The 25,346-nt window shown below is 35.0% G+C and overlaps 4 protein-coding genes across 5 annotated transcripts; 2 read left to right on the top strand and 2 right to left on the bottom strand.

The window, feature by feature from the left end:
* Positions 1–338: 338 nt before the first annotated feature.
* On the bottom strand, positions 339–2,320 carry LOC139848837 (ammonium transporter 2 member 5-like). The gene is made up of 3 exons (XM_071838526.1): positions 1,688–2,320; positions 1,287–1,572; positions 339–880 (listed from the first exon to the last, which is right to left on the bottom strand). The coding sequence occupies exons 1-3, from the start codon at positions 2,318–2,320 to the stop codon at positions 339–341; spliced, it is 1,461 nt and encodes a 486-aa protein (XP_071694627.1).
* Positions 2,321–2,689: 369 nt separating this feature from the next.
* On the top strand, positions 2,690–5,984 carry LOC139848836 (ammonium transporter 2 member 5-like). Its single transcript, XM_071838525.1, has 5 exons — positions 2,690–2,720; positions 2,822–2,848; positions 3,952–4,535; positions 4,837–5,122; positions 5,434–5,984. Exons 1-5 carry the CDS (start codon positions 2,690–2,692, stop codon positions 5,982–5,984), a joined length of 1,479 nt encoding a protein of 492 aa, XP_071694626.1.
* Positions 5,985–6,373: 389 nt separating this feature from the next.
* Positions 6,374–12,872, bottom strand: LOC139847218 (uncharacterized). 2 transcript variants are annotated; one of them, XM_071836870.1, is made up of 9 exons: positions 12,671–12,872; positions 12,422–12,539; positions 11,570–11,606; positions 11,417–11,486; positions 11,169–11,273; positions 10,587–10,737; positions 10,416–10,498; positions 6,762–6,855; positions 6,374–6,660 (listed from the first exon to the last, which is right to left on the bottom strand). In XM_071836870.1, exons 1-9 carry the CDS (start codon positions 12,699–12,701, stop codon positions 6,573–6,575), a joined length of 777 nt encoding a protein of 258 aa, XP_071692971.1. In that variant the 5' UTR covers positions 12,702–12,872; the 3' UTR covers positions 6,374–6,572. The 2 variants fall into 2 exon arrangements, with proteins under 2 accessions (XP_071692971.1, XP_071692970.1); XM_071836869.1 differs by lacking the exons at positions 6,374–6,660; positions 6,762–6,855 and adding an exon at positions 8,779–9,475 and having other exon boundaries at positions 12,671–12,855.
* Positions 12,873–15,476: 2,604 nt separating this feature from the next.
* LOC139847660 (uncharacterized) lies at positions 15,477–20,972 on the top strand. The gene is made up of 10 exons (XM_071837386.1): positions 15,477–15,838; positions 17,067–17,311; positions 17,644–17,728; positions 17,867–18,052; positions 18,136–18,303; positions 18,415–18,585; positions 19,177–19,348; positions 19,484–19,655; positions 19,735–19,895; positions 20,625–20,972. The coding sequence occupies exons 1-9, from the start codon at positions 15,503–15,505 to the stop codon at positions 19,847–19,849; spliced, it is 1,650 nt and encodes a 549-aa protein (XP_071693487.1). The 5' UTR covers positions 15,477–15,502; the 3' UTR covers positions 19,850–19,895; positions 20,625–20,972.
* Positions 20,973–25,346: the final 4,374 nt, after the last annotated feature.

The raw sequence follows: 25,346 nt of genomic DNA, 5'->3' as shown, positions 1-25,346 counted from the left end.
TTACTGATGCATGTTAATAATTTTAACGGACGACCTAAAGGCTACTGTTATTAATCAAATATAAAATAAGATTGAAAGTTGAAACAAAACGTTTATATTTATCGCATGAATACATGATCATTCATTGGTGAATGGATAAACGGATAAGGTTATATATAAGATGATGCTATGATCTAATTATGCAAACAGAAAAATATAACAATAACACAAAACATTATTCTCCATTTCCTTTTCTGTAAATTGAGTAACAGCATATCTTCAAGCTTTTATTCAAACATTCAACAATGAGTCAATAACAAAACAAAAACAACCTTATTCTAAGTCATTAAGGATTCTTTTTATGTCAGCTCAACAGAACCCTTACCGTGCTTCTTGGCTACCTCAACATCATTATAATTCGAGCTCTCAAGCCTTTCACCTTGTCCCCAAATCGCATACGCTTCTTCCCCATGAGCCGCCTCGTCTCCAATTTCCATATCCTCATCCGACATCCTCAGCGGCACAAACAGTTGCACAAACAAACACACTAAACTTGTCATCACAATGTTAAGTACTATCACGAATAAGATACCGAGTAGTTGAACACCCATTTGTCTAACTCCATAACGGACACTTTCTGAGCTTCCACGGTGCAAACCTACGAATAAGCCCATGTATTTGTTTTGAACACCGTAGAACAAATAGCACAAATGTGGCTCGGAGAATAGGCCAGTCAGAATGCCCCCTAAGGATCCTGCTATCGCGTGTGTGTGTAAAACAGCCATTGTGTCGTCGACTTGTTGGAGAAGCTTGGATCTCTTGTGCACCACCATCATGGTGAACCAAGGGATCGAGCCTGACAATAGTCCCATTAGTATCGCCGAGTATCCTTGCACCACACCTAAAAAAAAAAATCTATAGTTTAGATCAATTCGAAAAATCCATAAGCCATAATGTAAAACTCAGTCCTAAAATTAAATAAGTGGACACTTAGACTTATAAGCCATCGTCCATATTTACATATGGCCGATGTGGAATCATAACAAACATATCTTTATAAGTACTGTATATTTTTAAAGTGCATGTATACTTGTTGCAGAGTTGGGGTGTGTGCAATGGCGGAACTTGAACCTGGCCTGAGTTGGGCCAAACTAGTGAAAGGGGGTAAATACTAAAAAAAATTATTTTTTAACCAAAAAAATTTAGTGTAATTTTTTTTAATCGAGCATGGGCGGATACCCCTTTGGTTGCACTATGTTCGACTCTGGGTGTGTGAGTGTTTGTCGTTAAAAAAAGAGAGTATATACCAGCTGCAGGGGTGATGACAACTAGACCGGTGATCATGCCTTGAACAGCACCAATTACAGAAGCTTTCTTGAAGAAAACTACATCTAGGATGAGCCAAGTCAATAGGCTCGTAGCAGCGCACACATGGGTGTTCAGAACGGCTAAGGAAGCATCTGCGCTAGCAGAGTAAGGATCACCACCATTAAAACCGGTCCAGCCCATCCATAAGAGCCCAGCCCCAGCTAACATAAGAATTATGTTGTTTGGAGGAAACCTTTCCCTGTCCTGAGTCAACCTTGGACCAACCTAAACCAATACCAAAAAAAGAAAAAACAAATTGCTCACAACATCAAGAAACAAAAATAATTTATTTATTTATTTTACTTTTTGGCTCAGTTTATGATTAATTATAGTTATGTACCCAATAAGCAGCGGTGAAACCAGCAACACCCGAAGAAAGATGGATGACATAACCACCCGAATAGTCGATTATTCCCATTGTAGCTAACCAACCCTTAGTAGACCAAATCGTATAAGTACCAACCGTATACGAGAAAGTTAACCAAAGTGGAACAAACAACATCCACGCGTAAAAATTCATCCGTCCCAAAACTGCTCCCGCGATCAAAATCAAAGTTATGGCTGCGAAAACAAACTGAAAGAACACCATAGTAGCGTTTGGAAACATTCCAAGAAACGCCGGTTCAAGAAGGTACTTTTGCGACACAGCAAGGTTAAACTTTCCCCAAATAGGTACAAGTGGTGTCCCAAAAGAAAGCCTAAAACCCCATAAAACCCAACAAACAAGAACCATTGCAAATGCATATAGAGCCATAAAAGCAGAGTTAACTGCCCATTTCTTCTTGACGGCCCCACCATACAAGATTATAAGCCCCGGGACACTTTGTAAGCCCACTAGCGTAGCGGCTATAAGCTGCCACGCGTTATCACCTTTGTTCAGCCATTCAGGGCTCGCGTCACTAGGCAATAAGTTTGAAGGTAAGGCCTCGAAAAGTGCGGTTATGTTAATGGGTGGTGATGGTACTGAACCCATTCTTAGTTACTTAGTTATAGAAGCAAAGTAAGTTGTAATGAATATATCAAATGCATGAAAGAATGGAGGATATATAGTAAAAATTTGAAAGCTTTGTGTTGTTGATTCTCACGATAGTTGTTAAAATCTATGGTGGTCACCATTTTGTGCTTGTCATTTCTTGAAAAACTTATGCTGAAAGTTTCATCTTAAGAGGTGAACAAGTTAAGATGCATAATTCATCTTCATCCTACTTATGGAAAAAAATTTGTACTTACTTTCCATTTATGTTGATTGGTGATTGGTGATCGGTGAGAGATCAGAAGCAAATGAATATTTCTTTGTTTATATACAAAGGATTGAATCCATTTGACATCTTCATCCTCCAAAATGCATAATCTTAGGAAATTTTTTAACTCTTGTATATAGTTATTATTATGATTATATAGTTATCAACCAATTTACTTTTGTTGAACACAATCATTTTTATTACAATCTCGGATTAATAAAAATAATTTGAAGTTAGTTCCTTTCTCACTATGATTGTACGTAGTGATGGCCACATCAAGAGGCTATGGCGGTGGTGGTGGTGGTCATTGCAGTGATGCTCAACATTCGATTTCAAAGCGTTTAATTTGAAACGAAGCGCGTGAAAACTGAAAAAAAAAATCAAACGGAATTTGAATTTGATTTTCTGTTCAGTTTATATATATGAATTTGATATTTTAGGTCACTTTCCAATTTTACTTTTTCGAGTTTGGTTAAACCGAAAACTGAATTCTTAAATAATTAGTATATATAGAACACAATTGATTCAAAACCAATTTGGGTTCATAACCTTTTCATTACTGAGTATTATTTTGGTAGAACTATATATTTTTAAGTTTTACATACCAAATTCGGTTTTTGGTTTGATTTCGTTTTTAGTTTCAGTTTTAAAATTTGAATACGGTTTGGTTATGTTGCTCAAATAAGTTTCGGAACCGAATAAATCAAACTCAATAAATCAAAAATCAAACCGTTATCATACTCTGTAATTAGTTAAGTTAATTACTACTACAAATTAGTGTTTGAGTTACTATGTTGGTGCAAAAACAACTTGGATCTTAAAATCATCGATATCCAATCATCAGCCAGTTGTACGCGTTACATTCCAAAATTTCCCTTGCGATAGTTCCAACAAGTGTTCACTCAAAAATTCCGCAAATTAATACCGTTCCACTAGATATTTTCAATTTTTACTCGTATTTTTTAAGTAGTTATTTATATTAGTTTTAAGTAAACGAATTTTAGGTTTGTATAATGCATATACACTTACCGTATCTAAAAAAATTGATATTGAACTCATTTTCAACGTATAGTACAACTACATGTTTACAAGTTAATAAAATAGTAGTGTGATGATTCTTATAAATTATAACATTCTTTACTTGAATCTTTGAAAATAACAAACATTTGACAAAAAGATCTACTATGTCACCTAGAATCTAACAGCTACACCCTTTATCTTATTATGCACTATATATATCATACCTTTTATTTCATTGCATTAGGGACAACATTCAACAATTGTTGTTGTCTTGAATAGATCAAGTTATAAAAAATGAGTTTACCACCACCATCACCCATTAACGTAACCGAACTTTTCGCAGCGTTACCTTCAAACTTATTACCGAGCGATGCCAGTCCCGCTTGGTTAAACAAAGGTGACAACGCGTGGCAGCTTGTGGCCGCTACGCTTGTGGGCTTACAAAGTGTCCCGGGGCTCATAATCTTGTACGGTGGGGCCGTCAAGAAGAAATGGGCTGTTAACTCGGCTTTTATGGCTTTATATGCCTTTGCAATGGTTCTTGTTTGTTGGGTTTTATGGGGTTATAGACTATCTTTTGGGACACCACTTGTACCTATTTGGGGAAAAGTTAATACTGCTGTTGAACAACAGTATCTTCTCGAACCGGCGTTTACTGGAATGTTTCCGAACGCGACTATGGTGTTTTTTCAGTTTGTTTTTGCTGCAATTACTTTGATTTTGATCGCGGGTGCAGTTTTGGGACGGATGAATTTTTACGCGTGGATGTTGTTTGTTCCACTTTGGTTAACGTTTTCTTACACTGTTGGTGCGTACACGATTTGGTCCCTAAAAGGCTGGTTATCTGGTTTAGGAATAATCGACTACTCGGGTGGTTATGTCATCCATCTTTCTTCAGGGGTTGCAGGCTTCACTGCTGCTTACTGGGTACATATATGAGAACTTGATATGTGCATATAAACAGTGGCGGATCGAGGAATTTTTTTCGAAGGGTGTAAAATGTTAAAAATTTGAAAAGAAAAAAAAAAAGCAAGTAAACGGGGCAAAATGTCAACATTTAACGCATAAATACCCTAAACGTGAAACTTTAACACATAAATACATTGAAAAAATTTGGGTCGTTGGGGGCGGCTGACCCCGGTTGAACATTAATAGGCCCGCCCCTGCGTATAAAATCCATTTTTCGGTTTTTATACTCATGACTAATAATTTTTTTGTTTTTGCGCAGGTTGGTCCTAGATCGACGAAGGATAGGGAAAGGTTTCCTCCAAACAACATTATTCTTATGTTGGCTGGGGCTGGGATCTTATGGATGGGTTGGACTGGGTTCAATGGTGGTGACCCATATGCGGCTAGCGCTGATGCTTCACTAGCCGTTCTGAACACCCATGTGTGTGCTGCTACGAGCCTATTGACTTGGCTCATTCTTGATGTTGTTGTCTTTAAGAAAGCTTCTGTAATTGGTGCTGTTCAAGGCATGATTACTGGTTTAGTAGTCATCACCCCTGCTGCTGGTAATCCTTCTTTCGAAACATGAAAATCTTACAAGATATTAGTTTAGGCTATCAAGTTTGGGACTTTAATCAAATTGATACTTTTTTGATATCTTTTACATATAGTTTTGGACTTAAAAATGAAATAATAATTTACGTAGCTGTTTCTTTACTGCTCTTCTTTTATGGATCACTGTGGTTAGCTAGCGTACATCTGATTAAAAATACTGATTTTTTTTTTTTTAGCCTAAACAGGGGAAACCTTATTCGTTTACCAGTTTTACTCCCCCCTTTATATTTTAACGAATATTGACGATTCTGTTATTTTTCAGGAGTGGTGCAAGGCTACTCGGCTATAATAATGGAAACATTTGCAGGTTCAATCCCATGGTTCACAATGATGGTGTTGCACAAGAAATCGAAGCTCCTCCAAAGTGTCGATGACACAATGGCGGTACTACACACGCACGCAATAGCAGGGACATTAGGAGGCATTCTAACAGGCTTATTTTCAGAGCCACATCTGTGTGAATTATTCTATGGGCATACGAATAAATATATGGGATTACTAGTAGGATTAAACCATGGGTCCAGACAAAGTATCAGGTACGGGGTTAGACAGATGGGGATTCAACTACTCGGGATTATATTTGTTGTTACACTTAACGTTGTGATGACAACATTAGTTTGTTTATTTATACAATTAATCGTCCCATTGAGGATGTCGGATGAGGATATGGAAGTTGGTGACGAAGCAGCTCATGGGGAGGAAGCGTATGCAATTTGGGGACAAGGTGAAAGGCTTGAGACGTCGATGTACTCAAATTATCATGATATTGAGGTCCCAACTAAGGGTGGGCCGGGTTCCATTGAGTTGACATAAAAAGTACTCATAATGACTGTTTAATTATATGTTTAGTGGCTCAGAAGAATTAAGATCAGTTGTTTAATAAGCTCAAGAATGTGATTGTTTAATGAAATGAAAGACAGATTAAGAGGGTTATTATCTGTTGCCTGTTGTATCGGTTTTGTACTGTGTGTGATCTTTGGATTCGTTTATTTATTTTACTGTTTTTTCACCAATGATTTGAAACACATACATGTAGTAGCAACATATATCATCAATAAGTATATTTCATATAACACATTACAACTAAGAAAGGAACAGACCATATGAATGAAATTTCCACAAAGACCATCTTCAACCTTTTTCATCAATTCTTCAAATGAATTTTCTTAAAAAATGCATGAATTTTAAGAAGTAATCTGGCTGATCGAGGAGTCATAACGCATTGACATTACATTTTCAGTACTGTACGTCGTCCCAAATTGTCTTTGCATAACAGGTGACAGGGAGGAAAATTTCACCCACAAAAAGAAGTATATGTTCCTTTCTATTTATTCGAAATTATTTATTTAGTAGGTACTTAAGATATTTGGTAATGTTCCTTTCTATTGAGAAGAAAGGAATTTAAGTCCCGTACCCGTTGAGACCCAATTGTGCAGCGAGCCAATAACAAACATCATTCACTTCTTCAGGTATAGTGTAGTGACCAAGCCTATATGAATAACCATGCCAAGAACACCATACACACACTTAAAACATTGTTTCTTTTTGAGAAATGATGTTATGTTACTAGAATCCTAAAAAAAAGGTTACCCGTGGTAGGTTTGATATGTCAAGTTTTGAAATCCAGAAGAACGTAAAGTTTGTGCAGATTTCTCCCCGTGCTTGAGGTCAACAACATCATCAACTGAAACATGGAACTGTAACTTTTAACTACTGGCATTGATTATCAAAAGCATCCATTTTGTCCTTTAATTGTGTCTCTATATTCATCCTTTAAAATACAAAATATCATTTTTTTAAGGGATGCTTTTATCTTTTGAGTTTCACTTCACACTTCTAAACTAAGGTCTTTAGAGCACATATTATTTTCTGCTTATAAAGCCTGGCAAACGTGTTGGGTCGGGTTGGGTTGGGTCAAGACCCAAATGTCAAACCGGGTCAGGGGTCGAACGGGTCTCAAAATTCAAACGGGTCAAACGGGTCTCAAAATTCAAACGGGTCGAACGGGTCTCAAAATTCAAACGGGTCGAACGGGTCTCAACATTCAAACGGGTGGAACGGGTCTCAAAGCATCAGGTCAGGTCGAGACCCATTTTTAATAATAAAATTATTTCTTAAAAAACATATATATATTTATTTTTAAAAAAGAAAATTTAATTTTTTTTTAAAATATTTTTTCATTTTTTATTATTTTTTTAAAAATTAATTTTTTATATAGTTTTAATTTTTATGTTACTATTAATTTTTTTAAATTTTTTATTTTTCTATTTTGTGGGTTTATTATTTTTTTCATTTTTAAATTTTTTCATATTGAAAGGGTTGGAATTGGGTTTCAGCTTCAAATATATTAGTGGATTAAAGTGTCCATATTGGACGAATTCCCTTTATTTTTTCAAGACCCAATGAACTCAATTGGTTGACCCGATAGACCCAACTTTTTGGTGTATGGGTCTTTTGCTAGGTATTAACGGATCTTGTTTAAAAAAGCCAACATTATGGTTTTCCTCCGCCGGAATTGGTTATTCATGTATGTATAACCAACTAATTCGAGGGTAAAGTATTAACCAAATATATCTGATTCATACCTCAAAGAGTGAATGTTATAGTTTGATTCATACTCGTATTTTGTTATAATTTTTAGAAACGGCTTGAAGTAAGCATGATGATCTGACTTAGCCGTAAACAAATGAATGGGTACTGTTCTTACTCTTAAGATTATGAGCTTAGATATGTAGATGATCATCAAAACCAAATGTATTGTGTCATTAGACCATTCACGTGACATCCAAGCTGAACTTCTTAACTATTACATCAACGCACTGACCCAACGCTGAACCCACATTTCGTGACAGCAGGAATGACACATAGACTGGACCCACACAAATACACGTAAATACACACAAACACAATAACAAGATGATTTACCCAAGACTATATGGTGCCTATGGCACCAGGGTCAACACAAGACGAACAATAGGGAGAGATATTATGAAACTAATAATGTTTTCATAAATTCTAATTTGTATTACAAAAATTTGTAACCAGACACTTATGTTAGATTTTGGTGCCATAAAACTAGTAAAAGTTCACAAAATTTTGGTCATGTGAAGTAAAGCATTTTAGGAAGAACACAAAAAAGAGAGAGAAAAACAAAGTTAACTTTTATATATTTTGTCACTTGTTAATCTTTGTTGTAAAAATGTTGACACATTTTATAATCGTACTCAATATAAAATCTAGTTTTACAAACATTCAAAATTTTAATTTATCATCATCAAATTCATACAAAACATCCAGTTTCTCAAGTTGACAGACATGTACCAGTAGAAAACTTTTCTAAAACTATAGCCTATAATGGCAAATTTAGTATGTTCAAGTAATAAAATTAGTGTTATTATAATATAGTTTGAATCTTAGTTAAAACACAGGTTATATAGTTATTCATTCAAACTGAATACCTTTTTTCTTCTTTATTATCTTAAAAAGAAACATATGTTGTATCTTTTCAATATCAAGATCATTCTTATTTGCATACCTGGCTTGAAGAACCAAAAAGTACCAACACAGGAAGAGAAAACCCAAACATTTGCCTTTCACTGAGCTAAGAAGGAATGTTAAATAGTAACTTTCAAAGTCAAACATGATAATATTTCATACATCGTCGATCAACTCCAAGTGTCAATAACGTGAAGCTTAAAGCTCCTGGTACATAAGTAAGGTGGTTTTTCCTTTCAAATGAATACACTCATCCTTTTTTTGTGAAAGAAACGTCCATAAATTTACATACATTTTGGTTGGCACATGCGCCAAATATATGATTCCAACTTTGTGAATGACATACATAATCGTTGGATAAAAGGTAAATTCAATTTAACGAAAAACCTGAAAAGCATGCAAGTTTTTACAGACCTGAGGTCGCCACATTTTATTGCAATTCTACGACTCGTGTAAATTGTTAAGCTGGTATGTAGAGGGCCCACCGATGCTATCAAGCTGTAAAGCTCCCCACTAATGCGAGATGCCCACATATTGAGGGGGTTAAGCTGGTAGTGGAGGGCCGAACAATACCACCAAGTTGCAACAAATCCTCTCGCGTGCAAATCTGGCACTTATAAATTGCACCACTAACATGGTGCAAATCTGGCACAAAAAAATTGTACCATTAAGTGGTAAATATTAACCCAAGAATTTCCAAAACCCGAGCTCTGATACCATGTCAAGTCACCAACATCTAGAAGCTGAAGCTGGTAGATAAGGGGGCCCAACAATAATATCAAGCTTCGACAATCATTTTCTCTACCCCACTGCAAAACAAGTGAGTAGGCACAACTAAATAGTTTGAACAATATTAAGGAAATCTAGACCAAAAAATATCAAAAAACTTGGGAAAGATAGTACCGCAAATGAATTATAATACTACGAAAGAATGATCTTATATATACAAACATTTTGGTATCGTAAAAGAGTTTTTGAGGCATCCCACTAAATATTCCACTCGCTTAAAGCACCAGTCATCATTTTATATTTCTAATTTGATAGTGTTCCATAACAAAGGCTTGTAATTTTAGTTTTGTTTAATGTACCTATTCATCACAAAGGACACCTCAAAATAACTAAACCAGAATACCGACTTAATCAAACTATACCAGAAACTGATGCAATGCAATTCAATTCTAAAGATGTATGGTTACATGTAAGTATCATCTTTGCACACTCTTCCCCTAACCCTATAAGTAGGCTTATGTGATCTTGTGGCTCCTCTTAAGATATATTTGGTACTTATGTGAGATATTAATCATAGTGGTAGAGCCCATTAAACTCTAAGTTATCACAGTTATTATACTATAACCACTTTGTTATACTATTATCACTTTCTTATACTATAATCACTTCCTTAATATAGTAACTTTAGCCTGTGAATTATTAAAAACTTTTGGAGTTCAAAACTAAACATTTTTCCCAACTAAGATTAAAAACTTCTATGAATCACTGTTCACTAATTACTAGAAAATTTTTATTTTTTATCTGAACTTAAATCTAACACAATATGAAGAAAAGTTTATATAAACAGGAAGCATGATACCAATGCATATCAAGTTAGCATTAAGAACATTTATAAACAGAGTAGAGTAGATGTCACAGATATAATATGTGAATCATAAACAGTGAACTTGATGCAAAATAGGATTCCTGCAGTTAAGATAAAACCAGTTCAAAATATGTCTTTAATTACAAAGCAAATACCTTTTCCATGGCAGAGCAAAATAGGCAGTGCTGCTGCACGCCTTGCAGCCTCTTGTGATGCATGAACTCTGCTCCTCACAATCCTAAGATATCGTTTTCTTGTTAGTACTTTTATTTGCTTAACCAGTCAATCGTATATTAAAAAGTTTGAAATTGTAACAAAAGTCAAACCTTGAACATGGGAGCCAGCCGCTAAGCGCCACAGCTGCGCTGAGGTTGATTGGGTATCGGTTACCATTCCCAAATTGTCCTAAAGCACGACATGTTGCAGAGTAGAGTGCCATAGCTGCTCCCATACTGAAGCCCGCAACACCTAGTTTAACTGTAAATGTAAAAATCACAAGGTAAGGATAGTCCAAAATGACCAATATATAATATAGTTATCAAAGACAACATTTGACTCCTTAGAAATAATAATAATAAAAAATAAAAAAATCATAGCTAGATAAATAAGGGGCTAGCAGGTGCACTATCCCCCTTCAATTTTGTACGTGAAAGTGTGTGTAAATATGTAATAATAATTCATGAATTGAAAAACAAAATTATATCCCTAGTCTGTAAATTACATGATCCGTTAGTTCATAGATTTTGTAGCTAATCTACTATAGTTGTGGTCTATATCAAACATCCACTTTTAGACTGGGGAACCATAAGTTTTCAAATATGCCAATATTCTAGTTGTTGATTCCACGTATGGTAAACTGCTAATAGGAAACTGATAGATATTTACAGTTATGAGTAGTAGATACTTACTATCATCACGCTCATTGGACAACATATTCACAATATGGGCAGCAGAAGCATCTAAGCCCTCTACATCATCAGTAGCATTGTCGGACAAGTCTTCAACATTGAACCCTGATAATGCAAAAAAGTCTTTATAGACTAATCATACAAAAAGCAACATTCTTTTGTTCGCGGTTCTTACATAATGGACTAATAAGTAAATGATCAAGAAGTGTACGGTTGGTCTTTTAGAAGAAATATAACAAAAGACTTACATGCAGTACACTGCAATCCACCGAATAAAGTTACCGGGCGAGTTGGGGCAGTTGGGCATATCCACTTAACCTAAAGTGTAGATTAATATGTTCACTGTACAAATCGTACGAATACTTATACGTATAACAAAAAAGAAAGATACTAATTCTTACATTTGGAAGAGGAAGAGATTCCAAAAACTGGGACCAACTGTATAACAAAAAATATTCCAAAAAATGTGAGAAAAGTGGAAAACAGTCTTTTAATACACTCATCCATCAGTCTCATACTAATTTTAATTTAGGCTTTTCATGAGAATCAGAATCAGAATATGGGCCCGCATACACATTCCATTATATCGGAAGGTAAATATTGGAATGGTCCCAAATTTGGGTCAACAACCTTTTTCAAAACGAAAAAGATAACGTCTTACAAAGATTTCCCACTTATATAACCCTCAAAAGCATCTGATGTTGGCCTCGTGTCTCATAAACAAGAGACTAGATTGACAGAAAGGCGAGTTGGTAATATCCTAATCTATTGGATAGGGTGGAGTATTAAAATTGATATTAGAGCAAATGATGTTTTTGTTTGTTATTACAACAAATTCCATCTTTTGTGGTGTTCCTTGAAGTATTCTATGTTTGACTTTTTGAGTCAAAAGTACTTGTACGTCCACTTCGGTCAATACTGAAATTTGGTCCATGAAACGCCCCAACTTTCTCATCACTGAAGAATTTTTCGGACACGTGGTCGAAAGTTGATCACATGTGTAGAGTTGAGAGAAGAAACTTACCAAGAATAACTTGGAAAATACCAACTCTCAAGATCCTAAATCATCCATGTGTCATATATAGAAGAAAACGTATCATTAACAAAATTAATGAAGTCAAAACTCAATATCAAATGTCAAAATTTTCGAAATGAGTTCAACCCACTTCCTATTCTGAAGTTGATATCAATTTTGGCTTCCTATAAATCATATAATCATCACAATTCAAATCAAATCAATCATTCATCATCACCTTGATCCCGTTTCACCGATTCCATGTAACCAGACGATAGTTGCTTGATGAATTCCTCTAGGCTTGACCACGTAAGTCCTTCCAAACTCAAACGTGTTCCTCCCAACGTTCCTACTACCTGAAACAATGTATCAAGAACACGTACAAACACTTTAAATCTAAGTTGTATAATTATTTTCAGTCCTTTTACCATTTTAATTTATTTTTTAGTTGATGAATTGATAATCGGTTTTAGGTTGAAAGACTAACCAGAACCTATGTTTGATCTGTTGTAGCTCATTGTCTTAACTATTAACTATTGCACTCTAATGTTTGTGTAAATGAAAAAAAGAAAAATCCCCTTATAGTACAACCAGTAAGAGAACACAACAATGATTGCTTGAATAAAATGTGAAGTCTTCGGTATCTATTTATATCATTTTTAGGGTAGTAGACAAAATTAATTTGAGTTAAAAGTTACAACCTAAGGATCTGAATCAGCTACTCTTAGCTACACCAGTTATACCGGCCTGAAGCTACCTTTCAAATTTAATGCTAAATATGATAAAGGTTAAACCACAATAAAGATAAAAAGTTTAAAACTTTAGTGGACCAAGAATAAGATTCTGACCAATCTGATCAAGACAATGGTAAAATGATCCGATAAAACCCGACCCAATATTGTGTCTCAGGGTACAGTGAACATATACTTGAGAATATGTTCTTGTATACAGTGGCAGAAAAAAGTGCTAAAATAGTGACATTCTGAGAATATATTTTCCGCGTACAAGTAGCGTGCGTCGTGGCATTTCGTGTAGTCATGTAAAGAAGCATATCGGCATCAAAATGCAAATCGCTTTTTATACGGGTACAATATCTAGCACATATCCACTTGCAAACATAGATACAAGAACACATTTTTATTTTTTAGTGAGTAGAACATGATAATGTGATGAATGCAAAAAGTAGCAAGAAATTGTTGCAAAATATTACTCGAAATCTTATAACATTAAGCTCATAGCCCCAATGTTTAACTAGATTTTTAATGTTCGCAATTCAAGCAGAGTTTCCAAACCAATTGCTCAAATTGGCAATTAATGAAAACGAAATCATGATTTAACTCTATAAATGATAAGGTAATTCCAGTTTAATAAAAAAAAAAATGAAAATTATGAAATTGTACCAAGTATGAAACTTCATTAATCCACCTACCAGGAAATCAAACCATACATTTTATAAAAAAAACGAATTTTTATACAAATTTATTTAAATAAGGCTAGGTTTAACATTCTTCATAAATAAAAAGTTCCCAAAAAATTCCTGATAAACGTATAATTTTGCAAAGTAGTTGTATATATATATATATATATATATATATATATATATATATATATATACAGTTATACACATACATGTTACGCATAATATATAAAATATCTGACAAAATCCAAAAATAAAGGAATTTGTGGAACTGATCAGCATGTTGCAAAATTCTAATTTTCTGGCAAAGCATCATGAATATCGAAAATATCACGTCACATATACATACATAATATCGCAGCCTAATTACATATACCTACGAAACTTAGCATAAAAAAATGTAAAAAATTATATAAGTGAAACAGCTAGGGCTTGATAGGCAGTTAGATACCTGTAGTGAGAGATAAACGAATTAATTGAAGCAGTCTCTTCTATTTCGCCAGGAAGAACATGTAAAGAGGAGGATTGTGTTAATTTATTATTTATGTTACTAAAAATATTACTATTACTATTAGTATACTGTCTCATAATCATCAAACAATCAATAGTAAGAGTGAAGTTTGTTTAGCTTTTAACGGGTGTATGATTGGGGGTGACTACCGTCGTTCATAAAAAAGAAGAGTAGATATGAGAATTAACGGAATTGTCCCGGGTGATTTTTGTGAATGAAATTGTGTCATATTTTTCTGACCGTAATTGTGTAGGATTTTGTTATTAATATTGTATGACCGGAATTGTGACGGATTCAGAGCTTTGGTTATAACCATAAAAAGATTGTGTAAGACGGTGTCGAGACGGTCGGGTTCTAAAAACGTCGAGCCGTTCGAAATAGGGATGAGACAGGGGTCGAGACTGACGTTGACCAAAGTTGACTATTAAATATATATAAGTATATAAATGTATATATATGTACATATTTTAAAATAAAAACTTTAATTGACTAATTTGTACCCATAATCGCTATCACCGTTGATATAATACAGAAAATTCAAACTAAAATACGACAGATTTGACCTATTTTAACGACTTTCTGGATTCTCCGAATTTTGAGAGACTTTTACCTTATTTTTTCAATTTGACCCGAATTTTGACCGTTGACTGTCATGTTAGACATTTTGCTTCAAAACGGGACGGGCTAGTCACCAAACTGTCACAACGGCTCGAGACGGGGTGTTTTGCAACAGTGGATTGTGTTGCATTATTGTATGTAGTTGTAAAGAGGCATAAGGCTTCTTCTATTCGGGTTAGTAGGGAAGACGACTAAACCGATCACATACTCCAAGCAAAATTACTCTCTAGTTGTTTCCAACTCTCCCGTGACACTTTAAAATATTCGTCCTGAATAAAAGTTAAACCTGAAACTAACTCATGGCCTTAACCACTCAAACCCTAACCACTTCGCTATATTTGGGCTATTGTCTACATGATGTCTACTTAGACCGGTGTCTAATTAAAAAAATAAAGATAAAAAGGTAGTAAAAGGTTTTTTCATGTTTGGACTACACGGGAGGACAACTAATTTAACTCTATATTGTCTCCAATTCTATATCGTCTCTAATTTATGCAGACCAGCAAAATTATTTCCGACTATTTCCAACTATTTGTTAACCACCATAAAATATTCTTCACACACAAAATTCGAAATCGAGACTTCTCAAACAACTTACGGCTCAACCACTTAGCAATATTTGGGCTAGCTTATGTCTAATTAAGTAAACTTTAATTAGTGCCCGAGTTAACTAAACCTCAAAGTTCGTTATGTCATTGGGTTTAAAACCCTAAACCCTAATCTATATTACGTCTAATACTCCCTTACTGATTTTCTACTATCTTTTATTTACCATGAAAACGAAACGCAAAGAAAGTGAATTCGAAGAAGAGCAACAGTCGAAGAAGATTCAGAAATTAATGGAAACATCATCACCATCACCACCACCTCAACTTGGATTTGATAATGCGCTGCTTCCACTTGCAGCATACGACGAAGACGAAGAAGATGATGAACGTGATGTTAAGAAGATCGATCGTGCTGATAATAATCACAACATAACTGATGAGGATGATGATGAAGAAGAAGAAGAAGAAGAAGATCATAATAGTAATAATAATGGAAGAGGAGGGAGAAGAACCATTGAAATCCGTAGAGATTGTCCTTACCTTGATACCGTTAATCGTCAGGTAATCCTTCTTCCGTTACCCCCAATCCTCTTATAATATCATTAATTAATTACTGCTACAATGTGTTTAACCTTGTTATGATTTTAATTTTTGATTTTGATGTTGTCATCTGTACAGCGTTATTATCTTATTAGGTTTAGTTTTCTATTTTTAACCTACATTATTACGAGTAGTACATATCAAAGGTTGAAAAAAATCGTAACCGGGGAGCCTAGTTACATCACATCTGAGTATCTGACCATAGGTTGTGCCAATTAATCTCGATTTTCAGCAATATTGTACATATTATCACATATATAACAAACACACAATCTAAAAGAAGTAAGGTAAAAGGTAGAAGGTTTTCCCTCGGGCTACCGGGGGCAAGTAATCCGACCCCATACTCTGATGTACGCAGCCCCTGGCTGTTTCCAACCCATCACTGGCCACCTCAATATTCGCCCTATACGGGATTCGAACCTGAGACCTCTTGCAAGGAACTCAGACCCCAACCACTGGAAGAAGTCAGCATACTGGAAGAATTGAGCTATCCAAATGAAAGGATTACATGGAACTTTATTGAAATCTCTTGTTTGAAATTCTGTGGTGTTAGTACGTGTTTGTCGTAGTATACAATCATAACTTCAGTCATCATTATATCAAATTTTCGGTTCACATGCTCTCATTAACCCCATTGTATTTGATATCATATATTTATCTTAGGGCTAAGGATAGAAATTGTTGTTCCACTCTTACCTTATGATCAGATGTAGCAGTGTTGTGTACTTCGTCTGAAATAAAATTAAAATTGAGCCAGTTTGTTGAGCGTAACACGTCTGCAAATATTGAACTCCCAGTAATTTTCATATCTGTGATTTTATACGTGTGTTATGCATTGTCAGTATTTTCTGTAGATTTATATCGAGTTAATATGCTAAATTAGATAATTAAATGGTAAATTGAGATGAGCACCATAGAGACCTTTAGGATAAACTACAAATGGTGCTGCTGATTCTCGTCATAAACTTCAACAATCTACTATCCTCAGTAATGTGATTATTTTGTTCTCAATGTGAAACATTGGACTAGTATATCATTACTGGTATTGGTGAAATAGGAATCAACTAAAAACTGTAAGGTTGGTTGCTGTCACATATGGGTTATTTGTTCGTTGTATATTAATATTAGCCTCTATTGTGGTGTAGAGGATATTAGTTGGAGAATTTGATTGGTCATAACTCATCTGCAGGTTTTAGATTTTGATTTTGAAAAGTTCTGTTCAGTGTCTCTATCAAATTTGAACGTGTATGCGTGTTTGGTATGTGGTAAGTATTTCCAAGGAAGAGGGCAGAAGTCGCATGCATATACTCATAGCCTTGAAGCAGGACACCATGTCTATATCAATCTTCGAACAGAAAGAGTTTATTGCCTGCCTGATGGTTATGAAATCAACGATCCTTCACTGGATGATATACGCCATGTTCTGAATCCAAGGTTTGTCAATTCATCTTTTAGATGTCGCTTAACTTTTGTATTAACCGCATCTTGTTCATTTATATCTGGACATGGTGTCATCAACTCACAATGAGTATATAAAAAGTTTTTGTTTCTTTTTAGCGTATGAAGCTTTTGATTATCGTAACATATTACATCTCAATGAAGTTCTGAAAAATTTTGTAGACTTGAGGCTAACAGCCTACGTATTAAATATTCTAGAATGACTTTTGGTAGTTGCATTTCTTGCGTATTACAACTGTTTATTCTTGTATATTGATTTTGCTTCATCTATTCATAATGTGTATTATTATTCTTGTGTTACTTCATAGGTTCAGCCGAGACCAAGTTTTGCAGCTTGATACAAATAGACAATGGTCAAGAGCGCTTGATGGGTCTGATTATCTTCCCGGAATGGTAATTTGTTATTGCTATTGTCTATGGTGTTGTATTTACTTTGGTTAAATATTTTGATAAATTAGTTGGGTAGCATAAAGCTTTTTCATTTTTTATTTTTGGGCACTGATTGTAGTATATTATTTGTTAATTCTTTAGGTGGGGCTTAATAACATCAAGCACACTGATTTTGTTAACGTCACAATTCAATCATTAATGCGAGTGACTCCCTTGAGAAACTTCTTTCTCATCCCTGAAAATTATATGCACAGTCGATCTGTACTTGTTCATCGTTTTGGTGAGCTTACAAGGAAGATTTGGCATGCAAGAAACTTCAAAGGACAGGTTTGATTTCTACATACATCAACTGTGATTTATTTGTAGATCCATATCTTTTGCATATCTGATAATACTTTACTGAATTGTAGGTGAGCCCTCATGAATTTTTGCAAGCGATTATGAAAGCTAGTAAAAAGCGATTCCGTATAGGGGCGTCGTCTGATCCTGTTGAATTTATGTCGTGGCTTCTTAATACACTGCATAAAGACCTTAAAAGTTCAAGGACAAACAACAGCATTATTCATAGATGCTTTCAGGTACCGTTATATTATGTTTTATATTTTCTTTATTATTTTTATTTATTTATTGCAGAAATTAATGAACTTTTTAAGTAATATTCATATGTATACTGAATGGCGAGTTTTTAGGGTGAATTGGAAGTAGTGAAAGACATTCACGTTAAAGATGGTGGCGAGGGTGGGACTGCAGCTAATAATATTGTGTCTGAGACCAGTAGAATGCCGTTCTTGATGCTTGGACTGGACTTGCCACCACCACCACTTTTTAAAGATGTGATGGAGAAGAACATAATTCCTCAGGTTTGTGCTTTGAATATTTATCGTCTAATTTCTATATGGTTCAATGTTCATGATTGTAGTTGGATGCTTCCCTAACTGTGAGGCAACCCGAGCTGCACTGGTTGCACACATGTGTGTATTTGTGTGTGCAACTTATGATTTGATAACCTGAAGATTTCATACTTCACTAACGTTGAATAAGCTTTACGGGACATGCGATAAGGGTGGGTTTAAGGATTTTAGTGTATATTCTGAGGACATTAATAGCTATTGATCCATTGTAATACCTTTGGTGATTTTTAGGGTTATTTCTAAATGTGTCTATCTTCATTATAATGATAAGGGTGGGTTTTAGGGTTATTTCTAAATGTTTCTATCAATGTATGCTTGTTATTACGGCTTGATAGTAAATTAGTAGCAGATAATGAGCAGTCCCACCCAAGGTCAATGATCGAGAGAATAGCTTAAGATAACATATTGTATTTCGTGAAGCACTTGGCTTTAAAATGTAACTCTTTTGAACACATCACACTCTTGTTATTCCAAATGTTTTGAATGTATTGTCATGATAATAAATTTTTTGTTGATTTTGACTTAAATTGGTGTTTGTAGGTTCCACTTTTCAACATACTGAAGAAGTTTGATGGGGAGTCTGTTACTGAAGTTGTTCGGCCTCGTATTGCGAGGATGAGATATCGTGTTACAAGACTTCCTCAGTATCTTATTCTTCACATGCGCCGTTTCACAAAGAACAATTTTTTTGTGGAGAAAAACCCAACCCTTGGTGAGTCATTATTAAGCTGTTTATAGACTGATATAGAGGCATATGATGTGTTTCTCTTTATTTATTCTGCAAACAACTCGCTTTCATGGCACGTTTCATCATGCTTAATTTTGTTTTTTTGCCTATTTGTCGCAGTAAATTTTCCGGTGAAGAATTTGGAGCTGAAAGATTATATACCCTTACCTACACTGAAAGAGGAAGGAAAATTGCCTTCCAAGTATGATTTGATTGCAAATATAGTTCATGATGGTAGACCAGGTGAAGGGCCTTATAGGGTGTTTGTTCAGCGCAAATCAGAGGAGCTCTGGTACCCTTAGAACCACAATTATAATATATAAAATTGATGATTCTTGTTGAATTTTTGACTTGGATTATATTTTTGTCAGGTATGAGATGCAGGATCTTCACGTTGCAGAAACTCTTCCGCAGATGGTGGCACTATCAGAGACTTACATGCAGATATACGAGCAGCAGCAACCGATACAACAGTTGTTGGAGTAATGTTGGGATCTTCTTTTTATGCTTATTCAACGTGTTTTTTCATTTGGTAAGAGCTTCATGTGATGTTTATTCATTTGCTAAGATAAGGATCACTCCAGCATAAAATTTTATGTTTAATTCATGTCATAATTCTAGTCAAAATCAACTACATATGCTTTGTGGTAAATTGTTGCGAGAGTAAGACTTATCTACGTAGTCGAAGCTGTCTACTTGAGATATGTCTAAATATCCGATTTACCCTCAGTAGAAGAATGCAATGTGATTATCTTGTTCTCAATGTAAAACATTGGACTAGTATGTCATTGTTGGTATTGGTTAAATTGGAAAATATTAACGACTATAAGCAGGGGCGAAAGTAGTGTAGGCCGGGTGCCCCCAGTCAATTTCAAATTTTTAGTGTAAAATATTTGAATTCTTTCATTTTGCCTTTAGTCAATTTCAAATTTTTAGTGCAAAAATTTTGGATTTTTTCATTTTGCCCTCGGTCAATTTCAAATTTTTAGTGCAAAAAATTTGAATTTTTTCATTTTGCTCCCAGTGGATTTTTTTTTCCTTCCAAAACTCTTCATATTTTTGCCTCGAAGCTTTCCATATTTTGCTCAAAAACCTCCATATTTTGCCCAAAAACCTCCATATTTTACCCCAAAAAGACGCTACGCTTTTAAAAAAATTTCGCCTCCGGTGAAAAAAATTTCTGGTTCATATGGGATATCTCTGTTGTGGTGTTGAGGATATCAATTGGAGAATTTGATAGGTCATTATAACTCTTCTGCAGGTTTTGGATTTTAATTTTGAAATGTTCTGTTCAGTCTCTCTATCAAATTTGCCTGCCTGATGGTTATGAAATCAACGATCCTTCACTGAATGATATAAGGCATGTTCTGAATCCAAGGTTTGCTAATTCATCTGTTAGATGTCTCTTAACTAACTTTTTGTATTAACCTCATCTTGATCATTTATATGTGGCCATGGTGTGATCAACGCACAAGCTTTGTCTTCAGTTGGTGTTTTTGTGATTAATGTGCCACATTTCAATGGTCATCGGAAATTTAAGTGTTTTGGTTACGCATATACATCAGGAAATATTTATTATTATTTAAAATTTTGTATAATCTGGTATATATTAATGAACTAATGTTAATCGTTGTCTCCAAATTTTAAATTGTTACTAACATGAATTTTATACATATAATTTACCTATACCAACTACATAAAAGAAATGCCTAACATGGCCACTCCTGTGGCAGCAGCCGCAGCACCGTAAAAGAGAGTGAATGTCTCTTTGAGGTTTTTTTTTTTTTTTTTTTTTTTTTTTTTTTTTTTGTGGGTAGGCTAATCAATTGCGTTTAAAATCTTCAATTGAGATGCAAGCATTACTCACTACTCACAACCAAACAATTGACTATCATTTTTGTCAATAAATGCATGCTTCAGCCAACATGCGACATTAAATAGTTTTCGACAATCTCGTTGCGACAATCTCGTTCACAGCCATGACATTTTAATCTTTTAGTTGCAATTCATATTATTTTGTTAGTTAAAAGTTCAAACGAGAACCATAAAAATGGCGAGAACTGTAAGAACTTTTAATTTACAAAGATTTTTACATGTGAGTATATTGAATCACTCATAAATGTTGATGTAGAGTAAGAGTAACATAAAATAGTTTGAAAAAACTTATATTTTACCAATATAATCAAATATATAGTTTTTCGTTCACATTTGCATATTTGTTTGTGTAACATCTGAACTTTTATATAGTTAATAATTTAAAATGTAATTTTTGGTAATGAACATATGTTTATTAATGATATGAGTATTAATTAATATTTGCATGTAATTTGTTGCATTTAAATGCAGAAAAACTATGAAATTAAAAAGTTCTCGCAGTTCTCTTCCTTTTTGTGGTTCTCGCCCCTTATTTGCAAAGTAACGTCAACCCTACTTATTAGGACATTGTATAAATGTTTACATATGTTAAGTGTCATTTTATATCATATTAATATACCTGGCAAATGGGTCGGGTTGGGTCAAAGATCAAATGGGTTCGGGTCGAAATGGGTCATGGGTCGAAACGGGTCAGAATTAAAATGGATCGTACGGGTTGGGTCGAGACCCGGGTCGGGTTGGGTCGAGACCCGGGTCGGTTGGGTCGGGCTAGTAAAAATTTTATTGTTTGTGGCCCCGAAAACGGGCCCCGAAATTACGCGCCGAAAACGCGCGCCGGAAACGGCCGCAGAAAACGGGCCCCGAAATTGCGCGACAAAATCGGGCGCCGAAAACGCTCGCCGAAAACGCGATCAAAATCGCGCGCCGAAAAACGACCGCCGAAAAAGCGCGCCAAAAAACGGGAGCCAAAAACGGGCGACAGAAAACGCGCGCCGAAAACGGGCCCCGAAATCGCGCGCCGAAAACGGCCGCCCAAAACGGAACCCGAAATCGCGCGCCGAAAACGGGCCTCGAAATCGGCGCCGAAATCGCGCGCCGAAAACGAGCGCCGAAAACGGGCCCCGAAATCGCGCGCTGAAAACGCGCGCCGAAAACGAGCGACAAAAATAGCGTGCAGGAAAACGCGCGCCGAAAACGGCCGCCGAAAAAGCGCGCCGAAAACGGGCACCGAAATCGCGCCCCGAAAACGGGCCCCGAAATCGCGCCCCGAAAACGCCCACCCAAAACGAGCGCCCCGAAAACGGGCCCCAAAATCGGCGCCAAAATCGCCCGCCGAAAACGGGCCCCGAAATCGCGCGCTGAAATCGCCCGCCGAAAACAAGCGCAGAAAACGCGCGCCGAAAACGCGCCCCGAAAACGGCCGCCGAAAATGCGCGCCGAAAACAGGCCCCCAAATCGCGCCCCAAAACGCGCGTCGAAAAACAAATCTTTTGAAGTGAACCCATTTGGGTCTTCAAGTAATTTTTGTATTATGTGATTGGACCCATTTGGGTCTTTAAGATATTTGTTATGTTATATGTTTGGACCCATTTGGGTCTTCAAGTAAACCCAATGGACCCATTTTTAAGACTTTGGGTCCATTTTGACAGGTCTACATATTAATAATAATTTGTAAATTATATAATATTGTTACTCCATATTTAAGTTTGTTTATACTTTTGTTTTCATACACATTTTTTTGAAAACTAAATCTAATTTTATATTCACTAATGTTCAAGTCCGCAACGCTAATAATAAACTAGTTAAATATTAATAAAGGGCATAACTCTTTAAACATATTTTTTCCAAATCAATTTAACTCTCAAAATTAATCTCTACATCTGCTCCCGTCATTTTCTTCAAACTAGTCATTTTTTGCCGCATCATCTTTTCAATGGCCGTTAGGACTTAGTAGTCATTTTTTTTCCTTACTCCGTTCATCATTATTCAAGCAAATTATCATATTTTTTTCATATCCCATCTCTAAAATGAGTAAAAGATTAATGATGAACACTCTTTAGACAAATGATGCACATCGAATTTTCCTATATACTTATTGTACAATTTGTACAATGATTTTGATTTTCTTAAATTTTTATATGCATTTGCCGGGGCACTTTTAGTCATCTTTTCATATGAATCAAATCATGTAGGCATGCGCGCACGAACAAACATATGTAGTCAAAAGTTTAAATTAAATGAGAATAAAAAAAAAATACAATAAGAGGTTTTAACTTACATTTATTTTCACATGCTGAGTAGATTAATTTACGTATGAATGTTGATCGTGATTAAGATTGAACATAAAATAATTTGAAGCTCTAATTTACCTTTATAATTATAATTAAAATTAAATATATTATTTCTCATTCACGTGTACACATATATTTATGAACATGTAAACATTTTATATAATTTGTAAATTCTCGAATTTGAGTTTATTTAATCCTTATATATTTGTATAGGATATAAGTTGATCTGATCCCTTTTATATTGGTATCTAATCTAAATCCAATATTTATTATATAAACTCAAATCCTATATTGGTATCTAAATCAATATGTGGATTAGATAAAGTGATAAACTCGAATCTGTTGTAATTTTAATTATTATTAATAATTATTATGGCATATACTTTTGCAAGCAAGACTTATTTACTAATATGCATGAACAAAGCATGAGAATAAGTGGAGAATTTTGATTATGAAATTCGGGTGCAACTTACAAGCTTACATTAATGTAGTATTTATACTAAAAATTGATCATCCATATTTGACATTTCAACATCTATTTATGACTTTATGTATATTTATATTATATTATAACACTCCCCTCTGGATGACAATTTTATTAAAGAGCAACTGGTACTGCCTCGTTAAAAACTTTGCTAAAGAAAAACCCAGTGGGATAAAAACTTTAGTCAAGGGAAAAAGAGTGCAGTATAGAGTTGACTCCCCCTCAAGTAGACATCGTTGAGTCGTCACATCTTTTGAACTTGCCTCATGCCAATATTGTGAACGTGTGTTATGAAAACAGCTGTTGACAGTGCTTTGGTATAAAGATCAACAGAGTTGTTGATTGAACGTATCTCATTTTAATCTGGTTGTCTTTTACGAGATCTTGAGTATATGAGAAGAATCTGAGGTTTTCATCTGAAACTGTATCATCTAAATCTTTTATGTACAAGTTTAGCCCCTGTGATTTGTCTACAGTCTCCTTCATGGTTTGCTCTTTTCCATCAAACTTATGACCGTTAAGACCGTCTATGGCTTTGGCGCCTCGTCAGCATTTATATTTTGTTCTGTCACTTTTGATACTCTTCTTTCATTTGTAATATGCAAGCTGCATTATCTTCATATATAGTTGTTGGTGAAGATAGTTGTTGGTCTTTTATAGCGTTCTAGTCCACAAGAATCAATAATGATTTGTGTCATTGATCTCAACAAACACATTTCCGAGTAGTTTCATATAATGCAATCACTTCGTCATGATTTGATGATGTTGCAACAAGTGTTTGTTTTAAGAACGCCATGATTTTGTGGTACCTCCATTTAGGAATACATATCCAGTTTGAGATTTAGCTTTATGTGGATCAGGTAAATAACTTGCATCTGCATAACCAACTAAATCTTGTTTTGATTCGTTAGAATAAAATAATCCTAAATTAGTAGTTCCTCGCAGGTATCGAAATACGTGTTTGATCCCATTCCAATGTCTTTTGGTAGGAGCTGAGCTGAACCTTGCCAACAAATTAACTGCAAAAGAAATGTCAGGTCTTGTACAATTTGTAAGATACATAAGAGCTCCAATTGCATTAAGATATGGTACTTCTGGTCCTAGGATATCTTCATGATCTTCACAGGGACGAAATGGATCAGTGTCAACATTAAGTGATCTAACAACCATAGGAGTACTTAATGGTTTTGCCTTGTCCATATTGAAACATTTTAAAATCTTTTCTTATAAGTCGTTTGATGTACAAGTAAACCATTAGGCATATGCTCAATCTGCAAACCAAGGCAATACTTGATTTTTGCGGATCTTTCATTTCAAATTCTTTCTTTAGAAG

Source organism: Rutidosis leptorrhynchoides, chromosome 5, assembly GCF_046630445.1.
Source record: "Rutidosis leptorrhynchoides isolate AG116_Rl617_1_P2 chromosome 5, CSIRO_AGI_Rlap_v1, whole genome shotgun sequence".
Lineage (NCBI taxonomy): Eukaryota > Viridiplantae > Streptophyta > Magnoliopsida > Asterales > Asteraceae > Rutidosis > Rutidosis leptorrhynchoides.
The sequence above is the reverse complement of the archived record's forward strand: the minus strand, read 5'-3'. Positions and strand labels throughout refer to the sequence as shown.